This window comes from Hippopotamus amphibius, chromosome 6 (assembly GCF_030028045.1).
Source record: "Hippopotamus amphibius kiboko isolate mHipAmp2 chromosome 6, mHipAmp2.hap2, whole genome shotgun sequence".
Taxonomy (NCBI): domain Eukaryota; kingdom Metazoa; phylum Chordata; class Mammalia; order Artiodactyla; family Hippopotamidae; genus Hippopotamus; species Hippopotamus amphibius.
Genome location: NC_080191.1, coordinates 149410569 through 149437757, shown reverse-complemented (window position 1 = coordinate 149437757; position 27189 = coordinate 149410569). Strand labels below are relative to the sequence as shown.

Here is a 27189-nt window from a genome sequence, read left to right as displayed (position 1 = left end):
AATAGTCCGAAAGACATATTGGATGCCAGCGATGAATCCAAGAGAGGAAAAGAAAACAGGGCCTTTCCCAAAGTAAAACTGTGGTGATGGGTCTAATGATGACCAGCCATGGCTATCTCCTTCAATACTGAGCATAGCACAGACTGGCAAAATTTTAATCTTTTAGGTGTCCCCTCCACCCCCACCAACAGACACAAAACTCGAATACATCAGTATAAATCACTGGGGAAATATTTTTCTAGTATTCAACTTTTGCAAATTTAACATCCAAGATAGCTGCTTTGGGAATTATTTGGAATTCGATCTTTACTATGAGATCATTTGGATCATCATATTAGATGTTCTGATATGTCCATGTTTGACCTAAACTTTTTCTGATGACACAAGTACAGTAATGGGGGGAGGAAAGTGCCTCAAAGGTTAGGGGTATATGTACAGTTTTATATCTGCCTCTAGTTTCCTTAAGAATAACTGTGTCAACTTTCAGGATCTTTTCAAGGTTTTCTGGGGCAAACCTGTCTTTCAAGCAAACAAATGAAAATAATCAACGACATTAACAAAATCATAAGATATGAGAAGCTAGTCAAGAGTTTATCTTGATTCAGGCCTTGTCCCTTTAGTAGATGAAAAGAAGCAAGAATGTTAGCTTTTAATCTCATTATTATCCTGTTATAATACTCAGCCCTTCTTTCTTGCATTTTCTCTTCTCTTTGTGTTCTGATGGCAGTTTCTTATTAGCTATCCTAAAGAACAGCTTGCTTTAGAGGAAACACCTCAGACTAGGAGTTAGTGAGTAGAAGTCTCAGGGAGAAAGTAGCAATCCAGCTTCTGCTAATGACCAACAGTGTGACCTGGATAAGCATCTTAACATCTCTAACCCTTAGTTTCTTTGAAAAATGTGGTCCTTATTCCTATTTACCCTACAAGAGTTGTTTCCAGGACAAGATATCATAGGTGAAAGAGTCTTAAAAGTAGGAACCAAACAGACTACATCACTATCAGGTCTTAACACATTTTATATTTTGAAACTAATCTAGAAGCAGAAATAGTATGTGGAAACCTTCGAATCAAAAGACTGTTAGTTATATTTTCTGAACATGAGTGATTTAGAAAAATGCCTCATCTTCATATAGTGCAACATTGATACCATTGCTACAGAAATATGATTACAGTAGACTCAAGATGACTATGTGGTTCCACATTTAATGAGAAGGTGAAGGCCATGTTCTGCTTTCAAGTCAGTTCTGAATAATAGTTACCAACTTGAGATAACTGTTCCTAATAGAAGAAACAAGTTGAGAAAACATTGTGCTCATAACATTTCTGGAAATCTTTCGGAGGAAGCAGCTGTGGTTTCTTTGGACTCCCAAGTCTATTATTCAGGTTAGCAGTAAATTTTATAATAAGTTCTAGACCACCTGCCTTTCTGAGGAAATTAATATTGAGATAGATTTTTGTTTTGGTCTTCCTTTTGTCCTCAGTGGCTATGTGTAAGGTTTTCCTTAGGCACACCATAAAAATGTTTATTCAACATTGTTCAGCTGTAGATGATTATTTTTTAAGACACTGTCTAAATGTGTTTTCAACAAATTCTTGGTTAATTTTGAGACAGAAACATATACTTCTCTGGTAAAACATTCAGCAGATGATGTACGTACAGTTTTACTTTAAGGTGATGAATACCTACAATGAATTAAACAGTATTTTCAATGAATTTGACTATAGTGTAACTAAATTAAAGCCACTGGAATTTCAAAATCTTGTTTTAATTATTTTTCTTCTTCTCACCCCTGCAGGTGTTTCAGGGGGAAATCAGTGGATTCAGGAAGCAGTAGGAGTTTGGAGAATACGGTAAATAGGGTCTATCCTGCTCAACTTGTTCCAAAGATAAACACAAGCAAGAACACGTCCACCTTAGCAAACCCATCCAGCATCCTGGAAATGCCACAAGAGATTAAGAAAAGCTGTGGGGATAAACAGGCAGAAATCACAGTTGAAAGAAGAAAAATGGCAAAGAGCATCAAAGAAAAACAAAGCAATGATTTAGAGAAAGCGGCCTTTAAACGGAAGGCAGAAGGTGAAGAAAAGCCAGCTGCAAAAAAAGAGGCAAAGGTAATTGAACTTGACAGCCCGTTGATCGCCATGCCTCTGCCTCACATCCCCTTAAAGAACATCATGGATGTGGAAGGGAAGTTGGTCTACGTTGACGAAGAGGACGTGAGCTATGAGTTTGTAGAGTCCTACATGTGCACTGCGAATCGACCAACGTGCCGAGCTGCTGAAATAACAGACCCTTTGCGTGTACCTAATTTCAGCTTTCTGCCTCAGATCGACAAGTGGCTTCAGGTAGCCTTAAAGGATGCCAGCTCTTGCTACAGACAAAAGAAATACGCCGTGGCAGCAGGACAGTTCAGAACAGCATTAGAGGTATGGGGTTTAAAAAAAAACATAGATTGGTGACAGGAAGCTGTGAAAAGGAAAGTTGTGATTACATTGAGCAGCTCTGATTATACGGTAATGAACAATGATCACAGGGTGAAAATATTGAATGATATCAGGATTATGTAGTTCTCAGTTTACATAAATAAGATGTGCCTGCAAATTAATATGCTTGTGTGCCCTTGACATATAGAAATCACCCCAAAAGTATATATATCTCATGCTTTTTCTCTAACAAACTCTGCAGTGAATGGTAACATATTAAAATGCAGTTGGTTTTATAATTTAGATGTACACCTATAAAAGCCATAAAGTTTTAGTACAGTAGTGGTGGGTAGAATATAGATTCTCTAGAAATAGGCAGTGAATAAGTATACAAATTGTCCCCTTTTGATATGTAGTCTTTATGATTAAACATAGCCATCTTTACTTTTTAGCATGGGCTGATAATTTATGCATAATACTGATTAAAAACAAAATAACACCATTTTACCTAACCATCAAACTTCACTTTCCTTCCCATCCTACTGAGCTTTATGAATAATTATTTTTTCCTCTTCAGGCAGGTAAGCTGGTCAATTTCTTGGCATAAAGAAATAGCCCATGGGCTAAAATAAAATAAGTATCACCGACAAAACACAAAAAAAGGTTGTAGGAAAATTGCACCATCTCATCACTCACTGAACTTATAAAAGGACCAAAGTGTTTAACTAGAACTCCCATTGGCTTGGCAATACTGGTGACTGCGTATTTCATTAATTACAAAAACATTTTCAATGTATTTTATATATGTCTGGTGGCCACTGGAGATATTATAAAATGAGTTAAGACAAGGTCCCTTCCCTCTAACAATTTGGTGAGGGAGACAAACCAGTAAACAGTTAAATAGAGATGGCGTCAAGGGGTGACTGATCCACCATGGAACCCGGGGCATGGGCAGGAGTTAAACGTGAGAAGTTTGTGATGGAGATTTAAAGAGTAAAGTATTATTCACACTGTTACGCTCAGGTTAAAAATGACTACGCCTACCATGAATTATTAATGGACAATACTAGACAATGGTGCCCTTAAATATTTAGGGCACCCTCTAGGCCCAAAAAAAGGAGGCCCAAAGAGACATGAAGTGATGAGGAAGTGCGCAAACAGATGCATCTATAAATATTGCTGTCCTTATAAAGGCTCATTTACACAAAGAAGCAAGGAGTGATGCACTATGTACGCTTCTTAACTATGGAAAAAGTTCCCCCAAATTAAGTTATCCACAACCACTGAGAACCCTCTGCTGTTCTTTGAGCTAATGACCAGAAGCCACGGACTGAGGAAAGGAAGCTACGTAAAGATTCCAGGAAGAGCCGTGGGTACTTCTGCTAGGGCTATTTTCAGCTGAAAATTTTTTTGGGGGGGTGGGGGGCGACCAGGGTTAAAGTTGTAATTTTATAGATAAAGGAAAAGAATCATTTTGGCAATGGGAAAAAAAGGCATAAAATAAAAAGGAACATAAACTGCAAATTAAGTCTAGAAGAGATTTGCGTTAACTGGAAGAAAATATCCACTTTTTCCATAAAACCCAGTATTCAAAATTGTAAAATTTGAATCAGGTTTTAATGACCCCAAGATGTGTAATTGTACTGGAAAATGCTTGTGTTCTGACCCTGTTGTGCACATCCTCTCTCTCTCTTCCATTCTCTCTCTCTTGCTCTCTCTCCCTGCCTCCTCCCCCTCCCTCAAGGGTTTTCAGGAAAGAGTTGGATGCTGACACTAATTACTGGTAATTAACAAAGGTAATTATTTTGAGACCAAAACTTAGCTTAGACATCTGGCCTACCTTTCGTCTAATTATCTTGGGAGTTAACTTTTGAAATCTTACCTAGAATGTCTCTTAATAAACCAAAGTTACTGGGAATAGAAAAGATTTTTAACCTCTTTAACTCTTTCCTCTCCTGAATTTAACTTCTCTTGAATTTAACTTTTTCAATACAGAGTGTTCTCAGGTATTATGTAATGCATTGCTTGCTTTTCCTTAGGTCCTAACATGACTGAGTAAGATAGGACAGGTGACAGACACCAAGGCAGAATGATAAAAATCACACCTGAAAGACAGATGCACCAGTGAATAAGTGTGTGAAGTTGGGGTTAGGTTTGGCTGCAAGTGACAGAAACCCAAAACACCTTGTCTACAGCAAGAGAGAACTTTGTTTTCACATAAATGTCAGGTAGTCAAGCACTGGTATGGTATGATCATCAGGTACTAGACTCTATTTTGTTCCTCAAGATGTGGCTGTTACCTCATTATCCAAAATGGCAACTCCTGTTGGTGCCATCACACCCACCTTCTAACCAGCCAGGAAAGGGCAAAAGGAAGGAAAGAGTCACACTGCATCCTTTCATGCACACTTGATGGGAAGTTGCACACACCATTTCCATTTTTTTTCAATGACCCATATTCGGTCATGTGGCTGCACAAACCTACAAGGGAGGCTGAAAAATATGGTCTTTATTCCTGATGGCCCTAACATTCAGGGGTTCTGTTACTGAGGGAGAAGGGGAAAGTGGATACGGCTTTTGAAGGATAACTAGCAACTCTCCCATGGAATGATTATTACGTGGGAGGCATCGTGAGGCATACAAAATGCTTGGCAACTGAGTGGTACAGAGTCAGCTGTAGAAATATACAGAAGACTGGTTGTGGTGGTTAAAGGTAAGACCACAAACAAACAAACAGAAACTAAAAACTGGGGAAAGGCCCTGGAAATTTGTGAATGTTTATTAATAGACACAGTAATTTCCAACTTATCTAATAAACACATGAGGAATGTTTTGTTTAAACGTTAGTTTCCCTGTGCTCTTGACAAAATATTAGCTTGCTTTGTTTTTATAACATGGCCACTAACTAGACAGGTAAATTTATGGTATTTTATAATGAATAAGATAAAATGATATGCAGTAGTTTAGAAGATAATAGTTTAGTTTCCAAAAGCAGTCAACTTTAATCTTTAGGATTTCAGAACACAGGAGGCACTTATTTACATGTGCTTGATGAAATAATTTATTTTTCTGTGCTTTCTTTTTACTATATAAAGTTGAACCAGTTACATAGGTTAGATTAGTTCTGAGCTCTGTGACTAACTTAGCAATCTGTTAAAATCAGTCATCACTTGCTCTTGTGTTTGAAATCACAGCAGGAATCACTCCAGATGGGCAAAAGGTATAAATTGAAGATAAACAACATAAATTCATATTAAATCACAATATTATGTCTAGAGGCTATTACCTGTAATTTTTAAAGAAAAACTATATAAAGTCACCCTCTGTTAAAATAGTAAGGATTCTATAAAAAAAATAAATATAAGACATTGGCCTCATGGGCCAATGAGGCATATTAGGCAATACACACTATTTCTAATAAATTGTTTGGCTGTCAGTAAAAAGTAAGAAGAGATTCATAAACATTCTAGCTGTACTTTCATGGGGAAAAATTAATTATTAATAAAAAGATTTATTAATAAAGACCTATAGGAAAACTTAAAGGTCTGGGAATGCACTAGTCGTATTTTTCTTGTCATTTATAAGAAAAGCACTCAAATTATCAAAGGTTCTAATAAGTTTGTGACATGCAACCTAAGTCTTACCATCATTTCATCCCTTACTCGTAGGATCTTAGTCATTAAGAGCCTCCCACCCTTTGAATTAGGACAGATTTATACCTACCCTTTAAGATTCGCAGCTTCAAACAATCCCACTGAACCAGCCAATCTTATCCCTCACCAAACGGAATTTTAAATTCTTCCCATATCACCATGTAGGAACCCCTTGAGGTACTAATCTTTTTTTTAACATCTTGGTGCTCCAGTCACTGATCTGTAAGGTTAGAGTAATAACTCACATTTATGGAGCTCTTCCTACATGTCAGGTACTATATTTTACATTCTGGGAATATTTACATTCAATATTCCATTTTATACTCATGATAAGCATATGAGATGGGACTATTATTATTCTTTTTTTGCTAATGAGACAACTAAGGGATAGATAGGTTCAGTAACTTGCTCAAGGATCATCAGCTAGACGTGGTAGTACCAGGAGTTGAACCAAGGTGATCTGGCCCAGAGCTCACCACCTTAACCACTATAGCTTTGGTACTTTGAGAGTTTGTTGGGAATACAGAACTTTGGACTGTGCCAGACCTGCAGAATCAGGATCTGCATTTTGACAGATGCCCAGTGGTCCTGGTGCACATAGCAGTTTGAGGAGCATTACACTCTGTGAGATGCTGACATGGGACAAATTTGCCCTCCAATTAAAACGCTGCAGTTTGGCCCCCAATTTAAAATGCTCTGTGCCCTTCGTTAATTTCATAGGAAATAATTTTCTTTTAAGCAAGTTTTTTCTACAACAATTGTTCAGAATTTTGGGATTTCAAGGACCTTAAAAATTTTTAAGTCAGAGGGGGGAGAAGCTTGACCTTGTATTTGTATTCTGCAAGAACATCACAAAAATTACCGTCTATTATCATCATCATTTCATTAAAATATGGAGCAGTTTAACACCAAAAAGATAGAAAATAGAAAGGGCATCCTCTCAAAAAAGGGCATACTCTCAGAATGAAGGATATTTTTAAAATAGATTATAATTCAACTTTATGAAAAGTTGACTAAATTGTCTTTTTTTCTTTTTAATTGCCCCTTGGATGAGTAAAGTATTGGTCTGAGAACCAGCTTTTGGGAATTACTGTTCTAGAACACATTCCCTTTATGGTAAACATTAGGTATCCAGGGTGATTGAACCCGCACCAGGGCCTTCTTATGAGATTACTTCCAGTGTAATGGAATTTGGTATGAGGCAGGTCCATTTTGGAGCCCATCCAAGAGGATTTATTTCATGAAGTAGCGAAGATATCTCATTATAGGGCAGCCTCACCTATAATTGCTCTGCTGAGAATAATTCTGTAGCCAATCTCTAGGGCATGAAAATGTGGACATCCCAGAAAGCTTAATTTAAGTGGATTCTAACACAGATAGTTCCTAGTCCAACATAATCAGGAAATTGAGAGTTTACCAAATTCACTGAGTGCCTGAGCTATCTTTTTACATATCTGTGGATGTGCATAGGGATTCGGTGTGCATTTCTTAAACTTCTGCTGGGGTCCAGGCCCATTTATTTAGATAATCATCACAATAACCCTCAAAGACAGATATTATCATCCCCATTTCACAGATTTAAAAAAAAGCGTTGATGCTCTAATTAAAAAACTTACTAAAGTGCCCCAGCTAGTTTGTGACAGGACTGAGAGCAAATTCAGGTGCTCTGATTTCACATCTGGAATTCTTTACACTCTTGTTTTTCATACTTTAAAGTTTATAAAAGTTGTAGAGGAGTATTGTTTAAAATGCATGGGGTCTGTAGTAGAGCATCCAGATGCCTCATTTCAAATAAGCTCCCAAGTGATATCCATCTCGCTGGTCCAGGGACCACCTCGAATAGTGGAGATTTATGCCACACCACTGATAGGTTTGCAACACCTGCCATTGCCCATCTGGCGAGTTAGCAGTAAGCACTTCCATGTATCTAGCTCACATAACCCTAGGTGGCCAGAAGGGTCCAGAGCTCTGATGGACAGAGCACTGAATCTGGAGTCAGATTACCTGTGTTAAATGCTGCTCTGGTACCTAATTGCTGTGTGACTTTGAGCAACTTTCTGAACCTCTTAGAACACTGCTAAGCAGGAATGGTAAGAACTAATTGCCAACCACAAGGTGCTTTCACATAGGATTGCTTGTTGGGAAACATGATGAACTCTAAATCCACGTTCAAGTTGTCATTGTATTTCTCAAGTTCCTCATTTCCCTGTACAATATGTATTTAACTTAAAACTTTAGCACCCCAAAGGATTTTGCCCAATTCAGTAGTTTATCATCATTTTAATCCATATCCCTTTTTCCTTTAATTAACATTAAAAATGTATAGTATTCTCTTAATGATATATGAAATTCAGTCAAAGCAAGGGACCAAAATAATTCATTGCTTTTTACTCTGTTCCCCCTTTCAGAAGCAGTGAATTAAATCAAACACTATTTTGGACTCCTAACTGCTTCTGACAAAAAATATCAGTTTTCACTTAAATGCACAAATCGTTATGCTAGAAATAGTTCATTTTTTCTTAGTTGTTATATATAAATTGACTCTTGACCTCTGTATGGTCAGAATTTAACATTTCAGTTTTTATCTTGATTGTTGCCATCTTTGTTCCGTCCAGGGGCACCATAACTATTTAATAATACAAAATATTTTAAAATACTAGCAAATTTACATAGCAGGAAAATACAAAACAAATGCCCCCCTTAATCTCAAAAGCAAAAGAAAAAAATTAGATATAGCCCTATATTTAAGCAGTAATTAAGTAAAACATCTCTAAAAGAGGAGGATTTTTCACTATAAGAAAAAAGTATGTTAATACCACTAACATCACTGGCTGTTTCAGCCTGACATAGTGCTAGATGCAGGGGACACAAATATAAATAAAACTTAGTCCCTGCCCTCGAGTTTTCCCACTGTGGTAGAGTGTGGAGGGAAGAGGCGAGTAGGAGAATTTTCCAATAAATAAGACTATCGTATAATTTGTATCACATTTACAAATGAAAGAAGGATCATGTTTCATATAAACTATTATAAACCTTATAGAGTCTTGACATAATTACAGTCACCTAGGGGAGCTATTAAACATATATGTATACATGGGTGCCCAAAACCACCCTAAGAGAATCTTATACAATTGTCTGGGGTTCAGACAATGACCCTGCTTCAGGCACTGGTATTTTTAAGTTCCCAGAGCAGCTAAAAACAGTTGAGAACTGCTCGCATAGAAGGTCCTTCTCCTTTAAAATCACCTAGAAGAGATGTTAACCCATACGTGCTTTTTTTAAAGGGAATTAAGAGAATTAATATCTAAACATTCTAAAGCTATTACCAAGCATCAAGAAAAATGTGAACGTCACTGTCATGAAAATTTACTCTGGAAATTTACATTTAACACAATCTTCTTATGTTCACTTAAAAAGCAAATTAACTTAATGACTACTTTTCTATTAACACTAATAAATAGATTGATACTAAACACCAGTCAGTGGTTAGTTAGCATGTGTCTCTAAATTCATCCCATTGGTGATGACCTCACAAAGAAACAAATTATTATTCCATAGCGAGCTAAGCAAGACCTTTTTAGTGAGCAAGACCATCTTCATAGTTTACGGATGGGCGTTAGGGGTTGGATTCAAAGGACAATGAACGTTAGTGTATTTTTAAATGCAGTTAACTCTGTTTACATTGTTGTAAATCAACACTCAACCGACTCACTGAAGTCTTACACAACCCTAAACTGGAATTCAATTTGATGATTCCATGTTGAAGTCCACACATATTAAAAAAAAAAAAGATGATTCATATCCAAATATTGAATAATGTTGCCCAACATTTCTTCCACTGTCCAACTGTCTAAATTTCTAGCAAGGCTTCCAAAGCCAGATAAAGTTGAAAAGAGCAATCCTCTCTCTCTTTGTCCTACCCCTTTCCAGCCTTCATACACAACACAGTGTGATGTCCAAACAGACTCTGCAGGTACTGAGCAGATGAGATCCACTTAAATTTGTTCACAGGGATGTAAAACAGAGTAAGGTTGTGGTTTCTCTGTTGATTCAGATGATCTAGAAGAAAGTTAGGGAAAAACTTTTATTTAATCATCTGGCTTAACTCTTTGGCTGCCTCTATTCACTAAAATAGAGAAGACTTTCTTTCCTCCTGAGAGGTGATTCTGTTTCTATCAGAGAACAGGATGTAGGTAGGCAGGGTGTAATAAAAAAAAGGAAAACAAATTTTCATTACATTTTCTCAGTATGGTTTCCTTATTTTGAATGAATTTTTACAGGTACCGAGAACACTGGATTCATACATACTTGAATGCTACCACCAAAATATGTTTTATATCCAATAATAAATAACTTCTGGAGTACTTGCTCTGGGGTATGATGATGATGTTTCAAATAATGCTGCTAATCTATGAGTAATTAATAATTGATCTTGTGGGATAAGTTTTACTAAGAAATCAACCACAAGTTATTAAGTGACCAATTTCTCACTACTTTCTACCAACCTGTGGGGTGATATGGGGATAAGATCACATTATATGACAGGGATTTGGTTCTCAAGAAACTTAGATTCAAGCTTTAGACAGAAGTTCTATAACTGTAAGGAAAGTAGAAACCTATCAAGTGTTCAGTGATGTGCAATGGTCATGTAGAACGAAGATTTAGGATGGGGACATTTGATGGAGTTTGTGATACACATTTATGAGCACGAACTCTGCGGCAGGCACTCTATCTATACTTACACCTTTAATTCTCACCGTAACCCAGTGAGTTGGGAACTGTAATTATTCTCTATTAAAGATAAAAAGATAAAAAGTACTCATGGAAATGCTGAGAGGATTTGGGGTGAATTTAAAGGCTTGAATGAACCTCAAAAATAAATAACCAAATGGAAAACTGGAGTGGGTAGAGGGGACAGAAAAATGAGTGTAATATTTGAGATAAACATTACTAACAGGATGGAGAACTTGAGGAAGGAAGCATGAAACAGAATAAGGACAGCAAAGAGAGGGGCGGGCCACAGGAAGGCATTATTATGAAATAAGACTGAGAGACATAGCCAGCTGCTGGATGGTCTTAATAACCAGGCAGAGGAAACTGGAATTTGTATTTAAGGCAATAAGTGGGTTCTTGGATAGGGAAGTAATAATGTAAAAAAAAAAAAAAAAAAAAAAGACAGGTTGAGAATCAGTTGAAAAAATACCAAGTAGTTACTACTTTATCAACACTATGCTGGTTACTACAGGGGCTACAAAGAAGTATGATTTCAATCCCAATATTATAGCTCTTTATCCTTTCTTCTGTTACATGTGTAATATAACTATACTCTTCTTATAATAGACACTTTATTTGCCATGATCCAAGTGTTGATTTTAGGGGGAAACAGCCAGGGAGATGAAGGTATGAAGGAACTAGAAAGAGAAAACTCCCGGCTAAAATAGGAATGAATAGAGTGTTCCTATGGAAGAAGGTGCAGGGCAGAATGGGGAGAAATAAAGCTAGAAGAGCTAGCAGGTTGCCAGGGGGCCATGCATACCGTGTCAAGATCTTGGACATTATTCAGTAAATAACAGGAGGCCTCCCAAAAGCATTATTAATATGGGGAATGGTGGAGTCAATTACATATTTATTTATTTTTTGCTATATCACTCTAGTGTATGTAGAGAACAAAAACTGTGCTTAATCTCTGAGTTATATCTTATTACTGGGTTATGAAATCAGTTTAATGGGTTGTGAACAGTATTATGTTTAACTTACATCAATTTAGAATAGAATAGAATAGAATAGAATAGAATAGAATAGAATAGAATAGAATAGAATAGAATAGAAATACAAGAGAAAATGTCAGAGTTCATAAAATATAGGAAAGTTTTACTGTGTTATATACCCGGTTTGATTCTGTTATATATCCAGGTATATCTGTATTTATCTATAAATAGACATGTACCTAGGAAGAAGAGAGAGAAAAAAATTAATTGTTTATGCTGTCTAGCTGTGTGTGTGTGTGTCCTGCTTGTGGTGTAAAATATATTTCTTATCATGGATCTGGGTCAAAAATATTTGCAAGCCACTGGTTTAGAGGCAGATTTGAGAGGGATAGGACTACAGGCCATTAGGAGGTTATACCGGTCTTATCTAGATGAGAAAAGCAAAGGGTAGAACCAAATAAGCAATAGTAAGTATAAAGAGAAAGCAAAATAAGGAAGGGAGGAAGGGAGGGAGGAAAGAACATGTTCACACCTTAGTGGCAGGTGAGAAATGAAGAAGCATTTTCTAAGGATCAAAATGCCACCAACTCAGGAACATGAGGTGAAGGAGAGGAATGCAGTTTGGGATGTGTTTTGTGTGAAGGCTGGTGGCAAGCTCAGTTGGTGGGGCACATTTGATGGCTACAGCCATGTAAGAAGAAGCACAGAGGAAATTTTATGACCACAGACAGACATTTGGAGGAATCATCCATACCTGATACCACCTGAAATGTAACAAGAAAGAGAGATGAGGAGAGAATCCTGGAAAACATGGATAATTAAGAGAAGACTACCTCTCAGATTAAGAAATAATGAGGCAATTAATTAAGAGAAAACTCTAAGAAGTTACTCCTCATGGACTGGAAGTTTTAGGAAAATATCTAATTACAGAGTTTCTAAAGGTAGCGTTAAGAGTGAAAAACAATCTTTGGCTGTCAAAGGTCTGTGAAGAGAACAATTTTAATGGGTATCACTGCAACTCACCTAGAAAGCAAGAATGGGACCGGACACTAGAAAGCCTGGGGATGAAGTATCCTAGATCTGAAAAATTAGACTCACCATGTTCACATGTACCGTATTTAGAATGTGCACTAAAATTAAGCAAGCATAATTTGTACCCTGAAATTTCACACAGCAGCATGATTAGTCTTTGTACTCATTATATGGTCGAGCATATGATATAATGTCAGTGATCTCTGTTAAAAGAATAAACCATCATCCGAAACTAATGCCTGATTTCATTGCTTGTAATCAAGGGTGTGCTTCTAAGACACAGTCTTTCTCAATAAAGATAACTGCCAGAAGCAATGTGAGATTTGGAAAGGGAAGAAGTGAGCACCGTGTCCGAAACATTTACCTTGAATGGAAGATGAGAAATGGAACAGTATTTCAAAGCGAATATAGAGTGAGGAGCTGATTTTTACTTTTTTTAAGGATATGGGCCCTGGACAGGATTATGTTGAAAAAGTCCTTAGAGACAGAGAGAATAAAAGTAATGAGAAGATGATTGAAGGTGTGAGATCTCACAAGGAAGTATGAAAGGCTGGGGGTCTGGGAACAGATGGAAAGGTTAGATTTGAACACATGGAAACCTGTTTCCCTGAGATAGGAAGGAAGAGTTTTTAGGAGTGGAGGACAAGTTGAGGCATTTTTAGATATCTATTTTTGAGTTTGAAGCAGTTGAGGAATTTGAGAAAGACTGGACAGATAGCAGAGATGAATTAGACAAAGGCTAAATAGGATTAAGGCAGAGAATTCAAGGGTCCCTAAGAAGAGGGACCATGAATCTATAGTGACAACAAACTGCAAAGTTATGTGATTTTTTACAGTGTGTCTCTGAGCATCCAAAAGTTTTCATGGACTCAGACTTGAGGTTTTGATGAAATGAATGAGAGGGCAGAATTACTGTGATGAATGATCAGAGAATGGTTATCGTGATGGACTCTGGGTCTGGGCTAGGTAGGAAGGGACAGAACAGAGGGTGTGTAGTGGTCCAGGGGCTGGCAGTTAAAGGAAAGGCATTTGAGGAGAAGAGAGTGAAAGAGCTGAAAGGCTAGGAGGTTTGATCAAGGAGTAGTACTGGAGGATAAGATCTGAGAGATTAAGTTCCATGAGATTGGGTTGCTAAATTAGAGGAGTTCAGGAGTTTAAAAAGAAAAAGCAAGAGGCCGAGGTATTGGATGAGTCATCCACAACTGGATTCTGGATATCTGAAATCGCTCAGGGTGATGTTGGGACAAAGAGCAAAGAGGAATCATAATCCAGGTGTCCACTCTTAGTCAATGTGGGGAAATAATGAGGAGTCTGGTAGATGACAGAGTTAGGGTAGAAGAGCCAGATGACACGATGTTCTGTGACATTGTGCTATGGGATAGGAAAGACAAAATTCTCCATGTGACAGAGGCTACAGAGGACATGGGCTCCTTGGGGGGCCCAGCTTACATTGAAGAACATGGAAAGAATACTCAACCTCTTGATTAAGGGTATGGAGTGATTTGCTTACAGTGAGAGGGACCATGACCCTGAGAGTAGACCAGGGAAGAAGGATGGAAAGACTTCAGAGAGGAGCCACAGCGCACAATGGGAGTGGGACGTTGGGACTGTCTCATTCAAAGAGGGGGTGAAACATGCTTGGGGCAGCAAGTATGAATTGTCCCTCCCCTCCATTCCGGCTGGTCAGTATGTATCCACTTGTGCTCAGCCAGAGAAAGCTCAGCAAGTCTTAGTCTGAAGGAAGAGAGGAGGAAAGAGGGTTTCACACCCAGCCAAGTGTAAGGGTAATTTTCTTCTTTTTGTTACTTGTACCTCCCCCATGTCCTCTTTTCCTATGTATGTACACCATTAATGAAAAAACAGTAAGGGTTATTAGAATTACTGCAATAATAATATTGCTTTTAAAATACACCTTTAAAGTTAGTCAGCAAGGTTGTTTTTATAATCTTGGCATGTTCATTTATATGTATTGGATTCTTCTCTGTTTTGATATTTGGAGTATTACTGAATACTTGTTTATGACTGCTTTAAGAGGAAACATATCAATACATATAGTGATAAGCACATCTTTTTAATAAAAGAATGACCTTAATTTACCTTGAGTGCTTAAAAATTAATTTAAAATATGGCTAAATAAGACTTCTCGGTGGCTTTATTAACACATTGTGTGTGTGTATGTGTACTCTGTGCTTTTAGTATACTCTATTTGGGGTGTTTCCTAGAGCACTGGCTTTGAGATAGGGTGGTGATTATTTGCCGGCATTTAGGTTTTAAACACTACAAGTAAACACTTTTAAATACCAAGCATAATGGTGAAAAATGAAAACTAATGAAACAGTCAATATTCACAGTTTCTGATGCCTTCAGAAGGTGTGAATGTTGAAAGCTGGTAACTTCACACCCGTTGCTTCTTCTGTTTGTATTTTAATCGTTTTTTGACTTCAATACTTCACTCAGCAATGGACCAAAAAAATGATACCTAAAGTAGTTTAAAGCAGCTTAGCTGTGATACAAACCTCAAATTAGGAATGAAGGAGATGTCCTACCATTCGTATGGGTTATGGGAGCAGCAACCAGCTATCCACTTAAGCATAAGATGTAAGTAAAATATTATGATCTCTAACAGCAGAGATGCATGTCATCGCAGAGTACAGGAAGCCATGGCTGGCACCAGGGGCCTGCTCAGCATTTCTCGTTCCCACAGAGAGTTATCCTCACAGATACTTTAAAATTGAGTTATTGTATATTTCACTCTGCTTTAGTGGCATGAACACTGTGGGTGCATTCTAAAACAGGTTCCTACTGCTAAGGAATGGATTTAGGCAGAGTTCTTCTCAGAGGAGGCGTCCAGGGAACAGGATCTCACACGTGGGGATGTCCATTTATGGCATCATACAGTTGCTGCCACTGCCTCTAGTTAATTTAGGCTGTCAGAGGAGGAATATGAAAAAATGAAAATGAATGCCGAAAGGCTTAGCTGAAGCTGGGAGAGGTGTAGGTGGCTGTGATGGGTTTTTGACCTCCACTTAAGTGCATCCTGATGGCAGTAACGTACACAGTGCAATCTCAGGCCAATCATCAGCTCATCCCCACACAGCGTGACTGTCACAAGTGGGAGGTGTGCCACTCACTGTGTTTGGATTATATGTTTTAACTTTCTCACATATTTTTTGAATAGGTAATATATTCACATAGTTCAAAATTCAAGAGGTATAAACTAGTATGCAGTGAAAAATCCCCTTTCTAAGTCTATCCTCCAGCCACCCAGTTTCCCTCCAAATGGGCAACCATTGTTTATCTTTTAAATTAATAAATACAAGCAACATGGTAGTATATGATATTCTTTCTGCAACCTTATTTTACTCAGAAGTAAGTCTTAGAGGCTGTTCTATATCAGCATATAACACACTCCTTCCTCTTTATCGTTGCATAATATTCCACTATTTGGAAGATATATATTCCCCATTGATGAACATTTGGACTGTTTCCAGTGTTTTGCTCTTAGAAACAGTGCTGCAATTAATAAGCTTGTACATATGTCATTTTGCACGAATGCAGGCATGTCTGCAGGATACATTTCTTAAATGAGAATCCGAGAGTTTGCACATTTGAAATTTTAATAAATATTTGTCAAGCTACACTACCATCAGCTGTGTATGAGAAGACCTAGTTTTCTTTATTCTCAGCAAATCCATGTGTTATCAATTTTTTTGATCTTTCCAAAATATTGGATTTTTAAAAATCAGCATAAGATAAATTTGCATTTCTTTTCTGGTGTATGAGTTGAGAATCTTTTCCTATGTGTAAGTATCATTTGCATTTGCTTTTCTGTGTATTTCTACTTCTATGCTATAAACCCTAAGTTTCCAGCGGGTTCTTGGTATTTGTCTTAGGAGTGCAATGGTTTTAAATTCAAAACAAGTTCTAAAAGTACCTTTTGGGCAAATAAGTTTTCCCCTGTATAATTCTAGTAATTCTTTGCAGAATGGGAGAAAATTACTTCCCTTTAATTTGCATTGGGTTATAAACTTGCATTAGGACTCAATTACCATCCTTTAGGAGTGCCAGTGCTGACCTGATTGGCTATTTCTTACAGTGTGAGGTAAACGTCTCTAAAATGAAGTGCATGCCCATATTTTCCAGAAATGGGATAGTAGTTAAGCAATAACATTTAGAAAAAATATTCCTAGTCTATAAAAATCAGAAAGCTCTTTATTAGTAGTAAGCTTCTTATATAAAAGCATAATTTCTCTATTATTTAGAGATTGTAAAATCTTCGGTACTTTAGGAATTATGCATTATTTGAGATTGTAACATTGTAGATTTTGATGTGGTTTCTAATGTACCAAATCTAGCGTTGTTCTCTCCTAGAAAATCCTTAGAGGAAAAATAAACATGGTAATAGCTAGCTAAAGGTAGATTTCACCTGGAATATTCATCTAATAATGTGTTTTATAGGTAGCATATGGTAATTCAGTTATATTAATTTTGAATGAATTTTTCCTTGTTAAATTTTGTTGAAACTGTTACATTTTAATTAGTGGCTGGTATAAACTATTGATTCCAAATAGAAAAAATAATGCGATTCCTCCTATTACATATTTACTCTAGAACAATAAATGAAAAGACTGTCAATAATGGCTAAGTCAATAATGATACTCAACTTGGAATTCCCTCTGACTGGTGAGAGTGATTTGACAGAAAGGCTGTTTTTATTCCATGACATCAGTGCTGAACTTTGAGTAGCAACTGCCTCCAAAAGTACTGCTTTTAAAAAATACCTGAAATCTATAGATGGAGTATGGATACATAGGTAGATTTAAAAATTCTTTTTACTCATTCTTCATCTCTAAGATACAAAGGAGAGAAAACACACTTCCACACCCAGCTAAAAAAAAAAAAAAAGAGTAGTTTTCTATTGTCCTGAAATTGCTTCCATTCAAATACTCAGAAGTATAGTAACTCTGATTTGCTCTGTTGTTTGTGTGCTTAAGTCAGCATTTATTAAGTGGTTAGTGTGTGCCAGCTATTTACTTACTACACCCTTTCAGTTCTCACAACCACCCAGAGTCCCACTTTGCAGATAAGGAAACTAAGGCTCTGGGAAGTCAAATAACTTGCTTAAGATCACCCAACACATAGCTAATAGAGTTAGAGCCTGAACTTAGGTCTATGTGATTCCAAACACATGGTAACTATGACCACTATGTAATGCTGCCTACTTAGTAGTGGAGCCACTTTTCTAATAAAATCCTGCATAGAACCATGAGCGATATTCAAAATAGTTGATAATCAACATAGCCAAAGCCCAGCATGATCATAAGAAGGACACACACTAATGAACAGATGCCTACAACCAATGGCTAAATATGAGCTCAGTAAATTTAGAAAAATAAAGTGGAAATGTCCTGAGGCAGCTGTGGAGGGCCCATGACTCACACCTGTGGCCTGCCCATCACAGGAAGAAGCTCATTCCATCCTCCCTTTTCCTTCCAACTCCTACCTCACAGAAACTGGGGTTGGTAATAAAGAAAAAAAAAACTCTCATGAAACCACATACTATATTTATTAACACATAATCCAATAGAAAAGCTTATATTCCTTTTACTTGTACTCTTTGTAACTAGAGATAAAGATATAGATTCATTCAAATCCCTTAAAAAAAATCTTTTGACTAGACCTAATTCTAATATTTCTAGTATCATTTCAGAGGGAAAGCTGTCCTTGTACGTTTTAGCTTATAAAGACATATACCTGCTGGGAAATAGATGTCTGTCCTTTATGGTCATTTACTGAATGTTCACAACTGTGAGTAAAGCTCCGTTTAGCTCAAAATTACTTTCCTTTTCAAAATGTTGTATAGAGAGTATAATGTCCAAGAGGGGATTTGGCTTTAAACATTTATGATTCATTTATTTAAACAGTTACCAGATAAACTGCAGAGTGGGAGAGTGGACTCTATTCTTACTGTGAGAAAATCAGACAAAGATTAGAGGGAAGCGTGTAGGACAAGCCTAGAAATCATGAACATTCATGTATTGGAGCCTTAATACATCAGTGATTGAGCCAGTTAGTACCTTAATTTTTTTTTCAGAAAGCACATGTGTTGGCTTACTATACAAAGAAACATAGCTAAAATAAAAGCAGAGGAGCACAGGTCAAAAAAGGGAATCAAATAGGGAAGGAGCAGAGGAAGTGGGATGCGAAGAGGAAATAAATCAGAAAACCTATTCAGTGCTTACTAGGAGCCAAGGTGAAAAGGGAAAAGGAATTCATTTAGCTAGCTCACATTTACTAATTTTAAATAATACTGACCCATGAGAAGAGACAGTCTTTTTATTACTACTGAGCACTAAAAGAAATTTGTTACATAGGAATCTTTATGAGAAGTATCAGTATCTTTTGAGGTCACTGATTTGGAAATATAAGTATAATTTTAGGAGCAAGCAAAAGCAATGGCTCTGTTTTTGTCTCATAATGTATAACTTTTGAAGGTTTTCATCTTGTGGCATTTGCATGCTGAATATAATCTTAATATTTATATAGTACCATCATATACATATTAATCTCTGGGAAATTTTTATTTCATAATGCAATGTCATTCAACAAATTTTTATTATCTGCCTGTTCTATGCCAGGCATTGCATCTGGGAATGCAATCCAAAACAGTTGTATTCTCTCCCTTCAGGAGGATTCTTGTTCAGAAATTTTTAAATAAAAGCAAAGAAAACAAAATGTGGTGTGTGTTCCAGTGAAGGAAGAATGAGATGCTATGGCATCTGACAGCATCTAGAACTATGGTTCCCAGATTTTTTATTTCATGAACAAGTGTAATATTTTTTAAATGGGGGTCAATATAAGTTGCCAACATTTTATTAACCAAGAAAAGGCATTGAAAAGAGGGGGGAGAAAGGCACTACAGTTGACCCTTTAACAACATGGGCTTGAACTGTGCGGGTCCACTAGCATGCGAATGTTTTTCACTGAATGAGTACTTCAGTACTACGTGGTTCATGGTTGGTTGTACTCGCAGATGTGGAACTGACCATATGGAAGGTTGACTGCAAAGTTATATGCAAATTTTTGACTGTGCAGGAGTTGGAGCCTCTAACCTGTTGTTCAAGAGGCAACTGTACTGCCTTCTAACAACATCATTTCCTTTAAAGGACATTTTAAATTAAAAATACATGAAGAACATAGTCTTAGAATGAAGGGCAGACTTTCACCAAAAGAACACAATAGACAAAGATAATTTTCAATTTCAACTTGAGCTATATATAATGTTTTAGTGTGGAAAAATTAAAACAAAACCTGATTTTAATCGTAATTTGATTATGATTAAATCATAGTGCTATGAAAGAAAGTATCAGGAGGGGCTAGTTCAGAATGGTAGAACAGGAAGCTCTCCTTAGAAAAGATAGAACATTTCAACTGAGGCCCAAAGGATAAGCCAGGCAAGCAAGGAGGGAAAAACCCAAAACTTTCCCTGTCAGAAAGGTTTAACACTCTCCCCTCTGTATGTGTTCTGCGATTGCTGTAAAAGATTACCACCAACTTAAACACAGTTTATTACCTTAGGATCACTCACTAAATGAGACTCACTGGACTAAAATTAAGGCACTGGCAGGAGGACTGCATTCTTTTGGAGGCTCTACAGGAGAGTCTGTTTGCTTGCATTTTCCAGCCTCTAGAGGTTGCCTGCATTCCTTAGCTCATGGCCTCTTCCTCCACCTTCATATCTACAGTGTAGCATCTTCAAATCTCTCGTGACTCTGACATTGACTCCTGCCTCACTCTTCCACATTCAGAGAACACTTGTGATTACACTGAGCCCACCTAAATAATCCAGGATAATTTCTTTATCTTGAAGGCAGGCGATTAGCAACCTTAATTCCATCCGCAGCCTTCATTCCTCCTCTCCTTGTTACATAACACATTCATAGATTCCATAGACATCTTTGGGAAGCCTCTGTTCTGCCTACCATTCCCTCTGACTCACGGAGAACACAATACATGCTAAACTGCTTCCTTTTCCACTACCGGCTTGTGAAGAACTGTGCAGAGTATGAGATATTTATCACTTTACGTACAAGCTAACTGGATAACCGGCCAGAGTTCACAGATGGCAGTAAAAAGCATGAGATTCCTGGGTCACGGCCAAAGGACTTTATTATTCACGGTAGAGCAAGCAGCACGAGCATTATACATTTGCCTCAGCCCCTCTTATCTCCAAGTCCCACAGGAGTGATACAAGTTTAGGGAACCCAAATCATTTATAATGGGTAGTAAGAAAGCCTTCCCTTTTTTCCAAAGGGAAACACTACCTCTCTCTTCCAAGGCGGTTCAATATATAAACATCCTTAAAAGGATAATCCAGAACAAAGAGTGGTTACTACCTTGTCGGCAAGATGTACAAAAAAACAAGAGAAACTTGGAAGATTGTCCACGAATATCTCTATGCTGCATCTACTTTTAATAACTCAGTCTACAGTTGCTTAAATGTAGGGACTAGTTCTTTGAAAATCATTTTAAAATCAATCCATTTTAAGTTAAAAGATTTGGCTTTCTCTTTTCAAATATAATTTTTTCAACTTTCTTTCTTGTTCACCTCAACCTCTATTTATACACTGTATGGAAGTGTTTTTCTAGTGCCTAATCTGTTCCTTGTTACCCTTGACATATCATCAGATAATTCTATATGAAAACATGTTGATTTTTTGGCTAGTTTAATAAACAAATGATTAATGCAAAAAGACAGCATGACCTCAGTTCATAATGAGGAAATAAATATTAGCAAATTTACTAATGAAGGCCCTGATACAAACAGATAATTATAAAGAAAACCAATATGCCAATATGGTGCCAATATGACCCTGATGTGAAATGTCAGTCTATAAACACAGAGACTGAGAGGGGGCCTTTATTAAGACGCGGTAGACGAACAAATTCATTCATTTCTACATATGAAATCCAAATCCATTCTGAGAGCAAAAGATGGCTTCAGAGTTAGAGACCCAGTTGAATAAACACATGATTATATTTTATATTAGAAGTATCAATATTTACGAATTTGCTAATGGGTCTATTCCCTCTTTTGTTGACATTCTTTCTTAAGTTCAAGCTACCGAATAGATATGTTTCCAGCTTTTAGGGCAAAGAAGGTTGCAAGGAAAACATTAAACTATCTAATGATAAAAATGATCTGGGTCAAAAGAAAAAAGAAATGAAATACATTTTATCCTCTGTGTGCAGAAATGATGGTAGTAGATGCATATCAATAAGACATATGCTTTGAGCAACTTCTTCCCCAGAAGTGGTAACACAGAAAGCGAGTTGTCAATGTCCTCCTGTCTAATTGTCCTGAGACCAACAGTATGTTGTCAGACCAAGGGAAAGATGGCAGTCTTTATTCCTAAAAGAGAGTTGCTCAGAAGCCAACTAAATTATGTTTACATTCTACATATGTAGTGATTACAATCTTGCCACTCAATTTTTTATCCCATTAACGGTTTTGAAAAACTGAAATAAAGCACCATCCCTACTTTTACCATATCCTTGCACTTCAATAGATCATGGCTCTTTGGTTAAATTTATCAGTTTGTATAGTATGCTGACAAATAAAGCACTTACAAATTGCCAAAGAGCATGACAAACTGCAGCAGCTCTCCTTGACAGGTAAAACGCTGCGGCAACTCAGTGGAAGGCAATTTAAGAAATGCAATCAGAAAACCTGCATTTTAAATCTGGCCCCTCCCCACTGGATCTCTGTGAGCTTTAAGCCTCAGTTTCCTCATTTGCAAAAAAAAAAAAAAAAAAGGATGAACGTTTGCCCTGTCTCTAATCTCAGGGTGACATGATGTGGTGTTTGTGGAAGTACCTTAACTCATAAGGGTAAGGCTTCCTTTTTTCTTTCTTTCTTCTTTTTTTTTTTTAATCTGATTTCATTTTCTTTATTTTTGCTTTGGGATTTCTGTTGAGGGATTTCAGCAGCACTGGTTAACAACAGGATTTTTAGTAAATAGTACATTTGAAAACTAAGGAGTGTGATTACAATTCACAGTGATGCCCTGCTCAGGTCAGAAATCTCCACGCAGATCTCACAATGCCAGCCATGCCTTAGGACCTGCTGTGTGGAAAGGGCTGCATGTGCTGAGTCCAGGAGGGGCAATTTACTGGCACCTTCCCAATTCCTCCTGCCTGGAGTCCCAATCCCCTCCCCATTGCTGATCAAAGACCCACTGGTGACCTCCTCACTCCCGATTGCAACACAGCTCACCATGCTGTGCCTGTGACAGTGACAGCTCCTCATCCTTGCCTTTCACATCTTGACACAAACTGCCACCCCCATTTCTTCAGGTCCCCTCAAGTCACAGAGACTCCCCTCTTCAGAGCCTCTGCTGGCTCATCTCCTGCAGAAACTAATGGGCCATATCTTTGTCTCCCCTGAAGGCTGTCATTGATACAGGCAATCATGCTCTCCATCAGCTGTTAACTCCGAGGCCTCCTCTGCCTCCCAGTTCTTTCCGGAAGCTTCCTCGCAGGTACTAATTTTCTCAGCCATCCACAGATAAGAACATTTCAATAGCTAAGCTGAGATAAACTTGCAGGGGCCATCAGATGCTGCCTCCTGCCTCTGAAGGAGAAGAGACTGTTCCACTCAAGATGAGTGTTTCCACAGCCTCTGTCAGTGTTTCCTCTAACTTCTAGACACAACCTGAAGTGAAATATTTCTCTGAAAGTAAGTCCGTCCCTTAAGTCCAAACCAATTCTCTACCCAGGTAGTTTGTCTTATTTCTCATCTTGGGTCTCCTCTGGAGCACTTATCTCTCATTTGGGTGTGAGATAGAGGGAATCTCAAAGTTCAAAAGTCTTCTGGTCCAATTACATATCTACTTTTAAAAATACCATCACCACCAGTGGGTCATGCAGCCTGAAAGAGAATTGGCTTCATCGTAGGTGGTCTGTCCATCCTTGAAGAGCTCTGAGCAGGAGAAGTGTTTAACCTGAATTCACTGACATCTGCCTTCCTGAGTGTTACATCCTCTGGTTATACTTTCTCCCATCAGGACATCACAATAGTTTCCATGATCACTCGCCTGCCTAGTACTATTCATCACTGCTTCTCTGGCATCTAGCATAGGCTCCCAAAATATAGCAGGCTCTTAAGAAACATCTGTTGAATGAATGAATGACTGAATAAATGAATGTTTGTGGCCTTTTCTACAGGATTGCAGTTTGTATCTAAGACATTTATGAAATATAACCTGGGTCTTCTTCAGGCTAGAAGTCCTTAGTTTTCATAAGGAAAAATTTCAAGTTCAAGTTACATTCCCCTTCCTCTGGGCTTTCTCCAATGTGTCTAAATTTATCTCAGTAAACAATATAAAAATTATATATATAAATTACATTAAAAATATAAATGTAAATTATCATTAAAAATATAAATTACATTTAAATATACATTTTATGTATATGACTATAATCATATGCATGTGAGTATAAAATTCAGTTAATCTACTCTTCTGAATAAGTTTACATCAGCATACAGAGCATGAGTAAACAAAAACTAATTAAAAGCACTCTCTTAACTAAGAAAAAATACTTTGGCACTCAAAATCCACTTACACTTAAGTGGTTTTATTTAGTATTATTAAATTTTTTGTTTTGTACAGAGGCTTCGTTATAATATTAAACTATTTTTAAAAGAGAAATTTGAACCACAAGTCTACCACCCTGCTGCAGCTGTTATTTTTCTGACTCCCCCCCAGCTTGTTTATATATAAAAATAACTTTGTTACTGTAAATATATGGTATACATTTTGCATGGTACTTTTTCACTTAAAAGTACAATGGAACAGGATAGAAAGCCCAGAGATAAACTATGGCCAACTAATCTATGACAAAGGAGCCAAGGATATACATTGGAGAAAAGGCAGCCTCTTCAATAAGCGGTGCTGGGAAAACTGGACAGCTACATGTAAAAGAATAACACCATATACAAAAATAAACTCAAAATGGATTAAAGACCTACATGTAAGGCCAGACACTATAAAACTCCTAGAGGAAAACATAGGAAGAACACTCTCTGATGTAAATCACAGCAAGATCTTTTTTGATCCACCCTCTAGAGTAATGGAAATAAAAACAAAAGTAAATAAGTGGGACCTAATGAAATTTCAAAGCTTCTGCACAGCAAAGGAAACTATAAGCAAGACGAAAAGACAACCCTCAGAATGGGAGAAAATATTTGCAAACGAATCAACAGACAAAGGACTAATCTCCAAAATATATAAACAGTTCATCCAGCTCAATATCAAAAAAACAAGCAACCCAATCAAAAAATGGGCAGAAGACCTAAATAGGCATTTCTCCAAAGATGACATATGGATAGCCAAGAGGCACATGAAAAGCTGCTCAACATCACTAATTATTAGAGAAATGCAAATCAAAACAACAACAAAGTATCACCTCACACCGGTTAGAATGGGCATCATCAGAAAATCGACAAACAGTAAATGCTGGAGAGGGTGTGGAGAAAAGGGAACGCTCTTGCACGGTTGGTAGGAGTGTAAATTGCTATAGCCACTATGGAGAACAGTATGGACGTTCCTTGCAAAACTAAAAATTGAGTTACCATATGACCCAGGAATCCCACTGCTGGGCATATACCCAGAGAACACCATAATTCAAAATGACACATGTAGGACTTCCTAGGTGGTGCAGTGGTAAAGAATCCGCCTGCCAATGCAGGGGACACGGGTTCAAGTCCTGCCCTGGGAAGATGCCACATGCCACGGAGCAACTAAGCCCGTGCGCCACAACTATTGAGCCTGTGCTTTAGAGCCCATGAGCCACAATTACTGAGCCCATGTTCTGCAACTACTGAAGGCCACACACCTAGGGCCCGTGCTCCACAAGAGAAGCCACTACAATGAGGTGCCTGCGCACCACAATGAAGAGTAGCCCCCGCTCGCAGCAACTAGAGAAAGCCCGTGTGCAGCGACAAAGACCCAACGTAGCCAATAAATAAATTAAATAAATAAATAAATTTATTAAAAAAAAAAAAAAAAGACACATGCACTTCAATGTTCATTGCAGCACTATTTACAATAGCCAGGACATGGAAGCAACCTAAATGTCCATCAACAGATGAATGGATAAAAAAGATGTGGCACATATATACAATGGAATATTACTCAACTGTAAAAAACAATGAAACTGGGACATTTGTAGAGACACGGATGGATCTGGAGACTGTCATACAGAGTGAAGTGAGTCAGAAAGAGAAAACAAATACTGTATATTAACACATATATGCGGACTATAGAAAAATAGTACAAATCAACCGGTTTGCAAGGCAGAAATAGAGACACAGATGTAGAGAACAAACATATGGACATCAAGTGGGGAAAGTGAGGAGGATTGGAGGGGAATGAATTGGGAGACTGGGATACCAAATTGTATGCTCTAAATATATGCAGTTTATTGTATGTTAACTGCATCTCAAGAAAAGTTCTCAAAAAAATTATATTGCACATATTTTTCATATATCATTAATCTTTATTTTAATTTCATCAGCTTATAGTATGTCATCAGTTTGATATACTATAACCATTTCCCAATAGTACTGATTTAAAATGTTTCCAGTTTTCTTTCTTATAGAAAATGCTGTTAGGAATATTGCATACATTTAGACTTTATTCCTAAATATCTTGTCATATTTAAACATATTCCCTTCTCTCTTTTATCATTTGAAAGAATTTTTCAGTTTCTATGTGTATGAGTTTTAGTTATGTATATGCTATTTATTTCAAGTTTTATATCAATGTAGTAAAAAGCTGAAGCCTATAAAACTTTGACCTTTAATTAAAATTATTCATTAAGCCCTAAAACATTATAATTTTTGTAAATTTCACAGATATACTCTAAAAGATATAGCCCCTTTTAAAAATGATTAGCATTTTTTTTTTCATTCCAAAAATATTTATAAATACCTAATTGATGCAAGTCACCATGCTAGGAACCTGTGATGCAAGAATGAACAAGACAGACCCATGCCCTCATGGAGTTTAAGGTCTAGCAAGAAATAAAGAAGTGAGAATAAACTGTAATAAGTTTTATGATAGGAGAGTTCAAGGCACTACTACCCTTAGACCCAGGCAAAAAGGGTCCTTAGCTTCAGGCCCAGGTTTCAGGGAACCCCACTCTGGCCCTCCCCCAGCCGTGTCCCTTCTCACCAGGCGAAGAGACAGCAGGCCTCCGTGGGGCATCCTGGACATGCCCATCTGGAGCCCACAACCCCCACTAGACCCTCCCCTGAGTAGCAGGGATGCCAGAATCCCCTGCTCATATGGTCCAAACCCACTCCTCGG

The 27189-nt window shown here is 37.4% G+C and overlaps 1 protein-coding gene across 1 annotated transcript in view; it reads left to right on the top strand.

The window, feature by feature from the left end:
* The first annotated feature begins 1645 nt into the window (after positions 1-1645).
* The window catches only part of SPATA16 (spermatogenesis associated 16), a 213308-nt gene continuing 187764 nt past the window's right edge, over positions 1646-27189 (top strand). Inside the window, exons 1-2 of the mRNA XM_057737812.1 lie at positions 1646-1650; positions 1797-2427. Of these exons, the coding sequence (XP_057593795.1) occupies positions 1646-1650; positions 1797-2427 (636 nt within the window). The remainder of the gene's footprint in view (positions 1651-1796; positions 2428-27189) is intronic.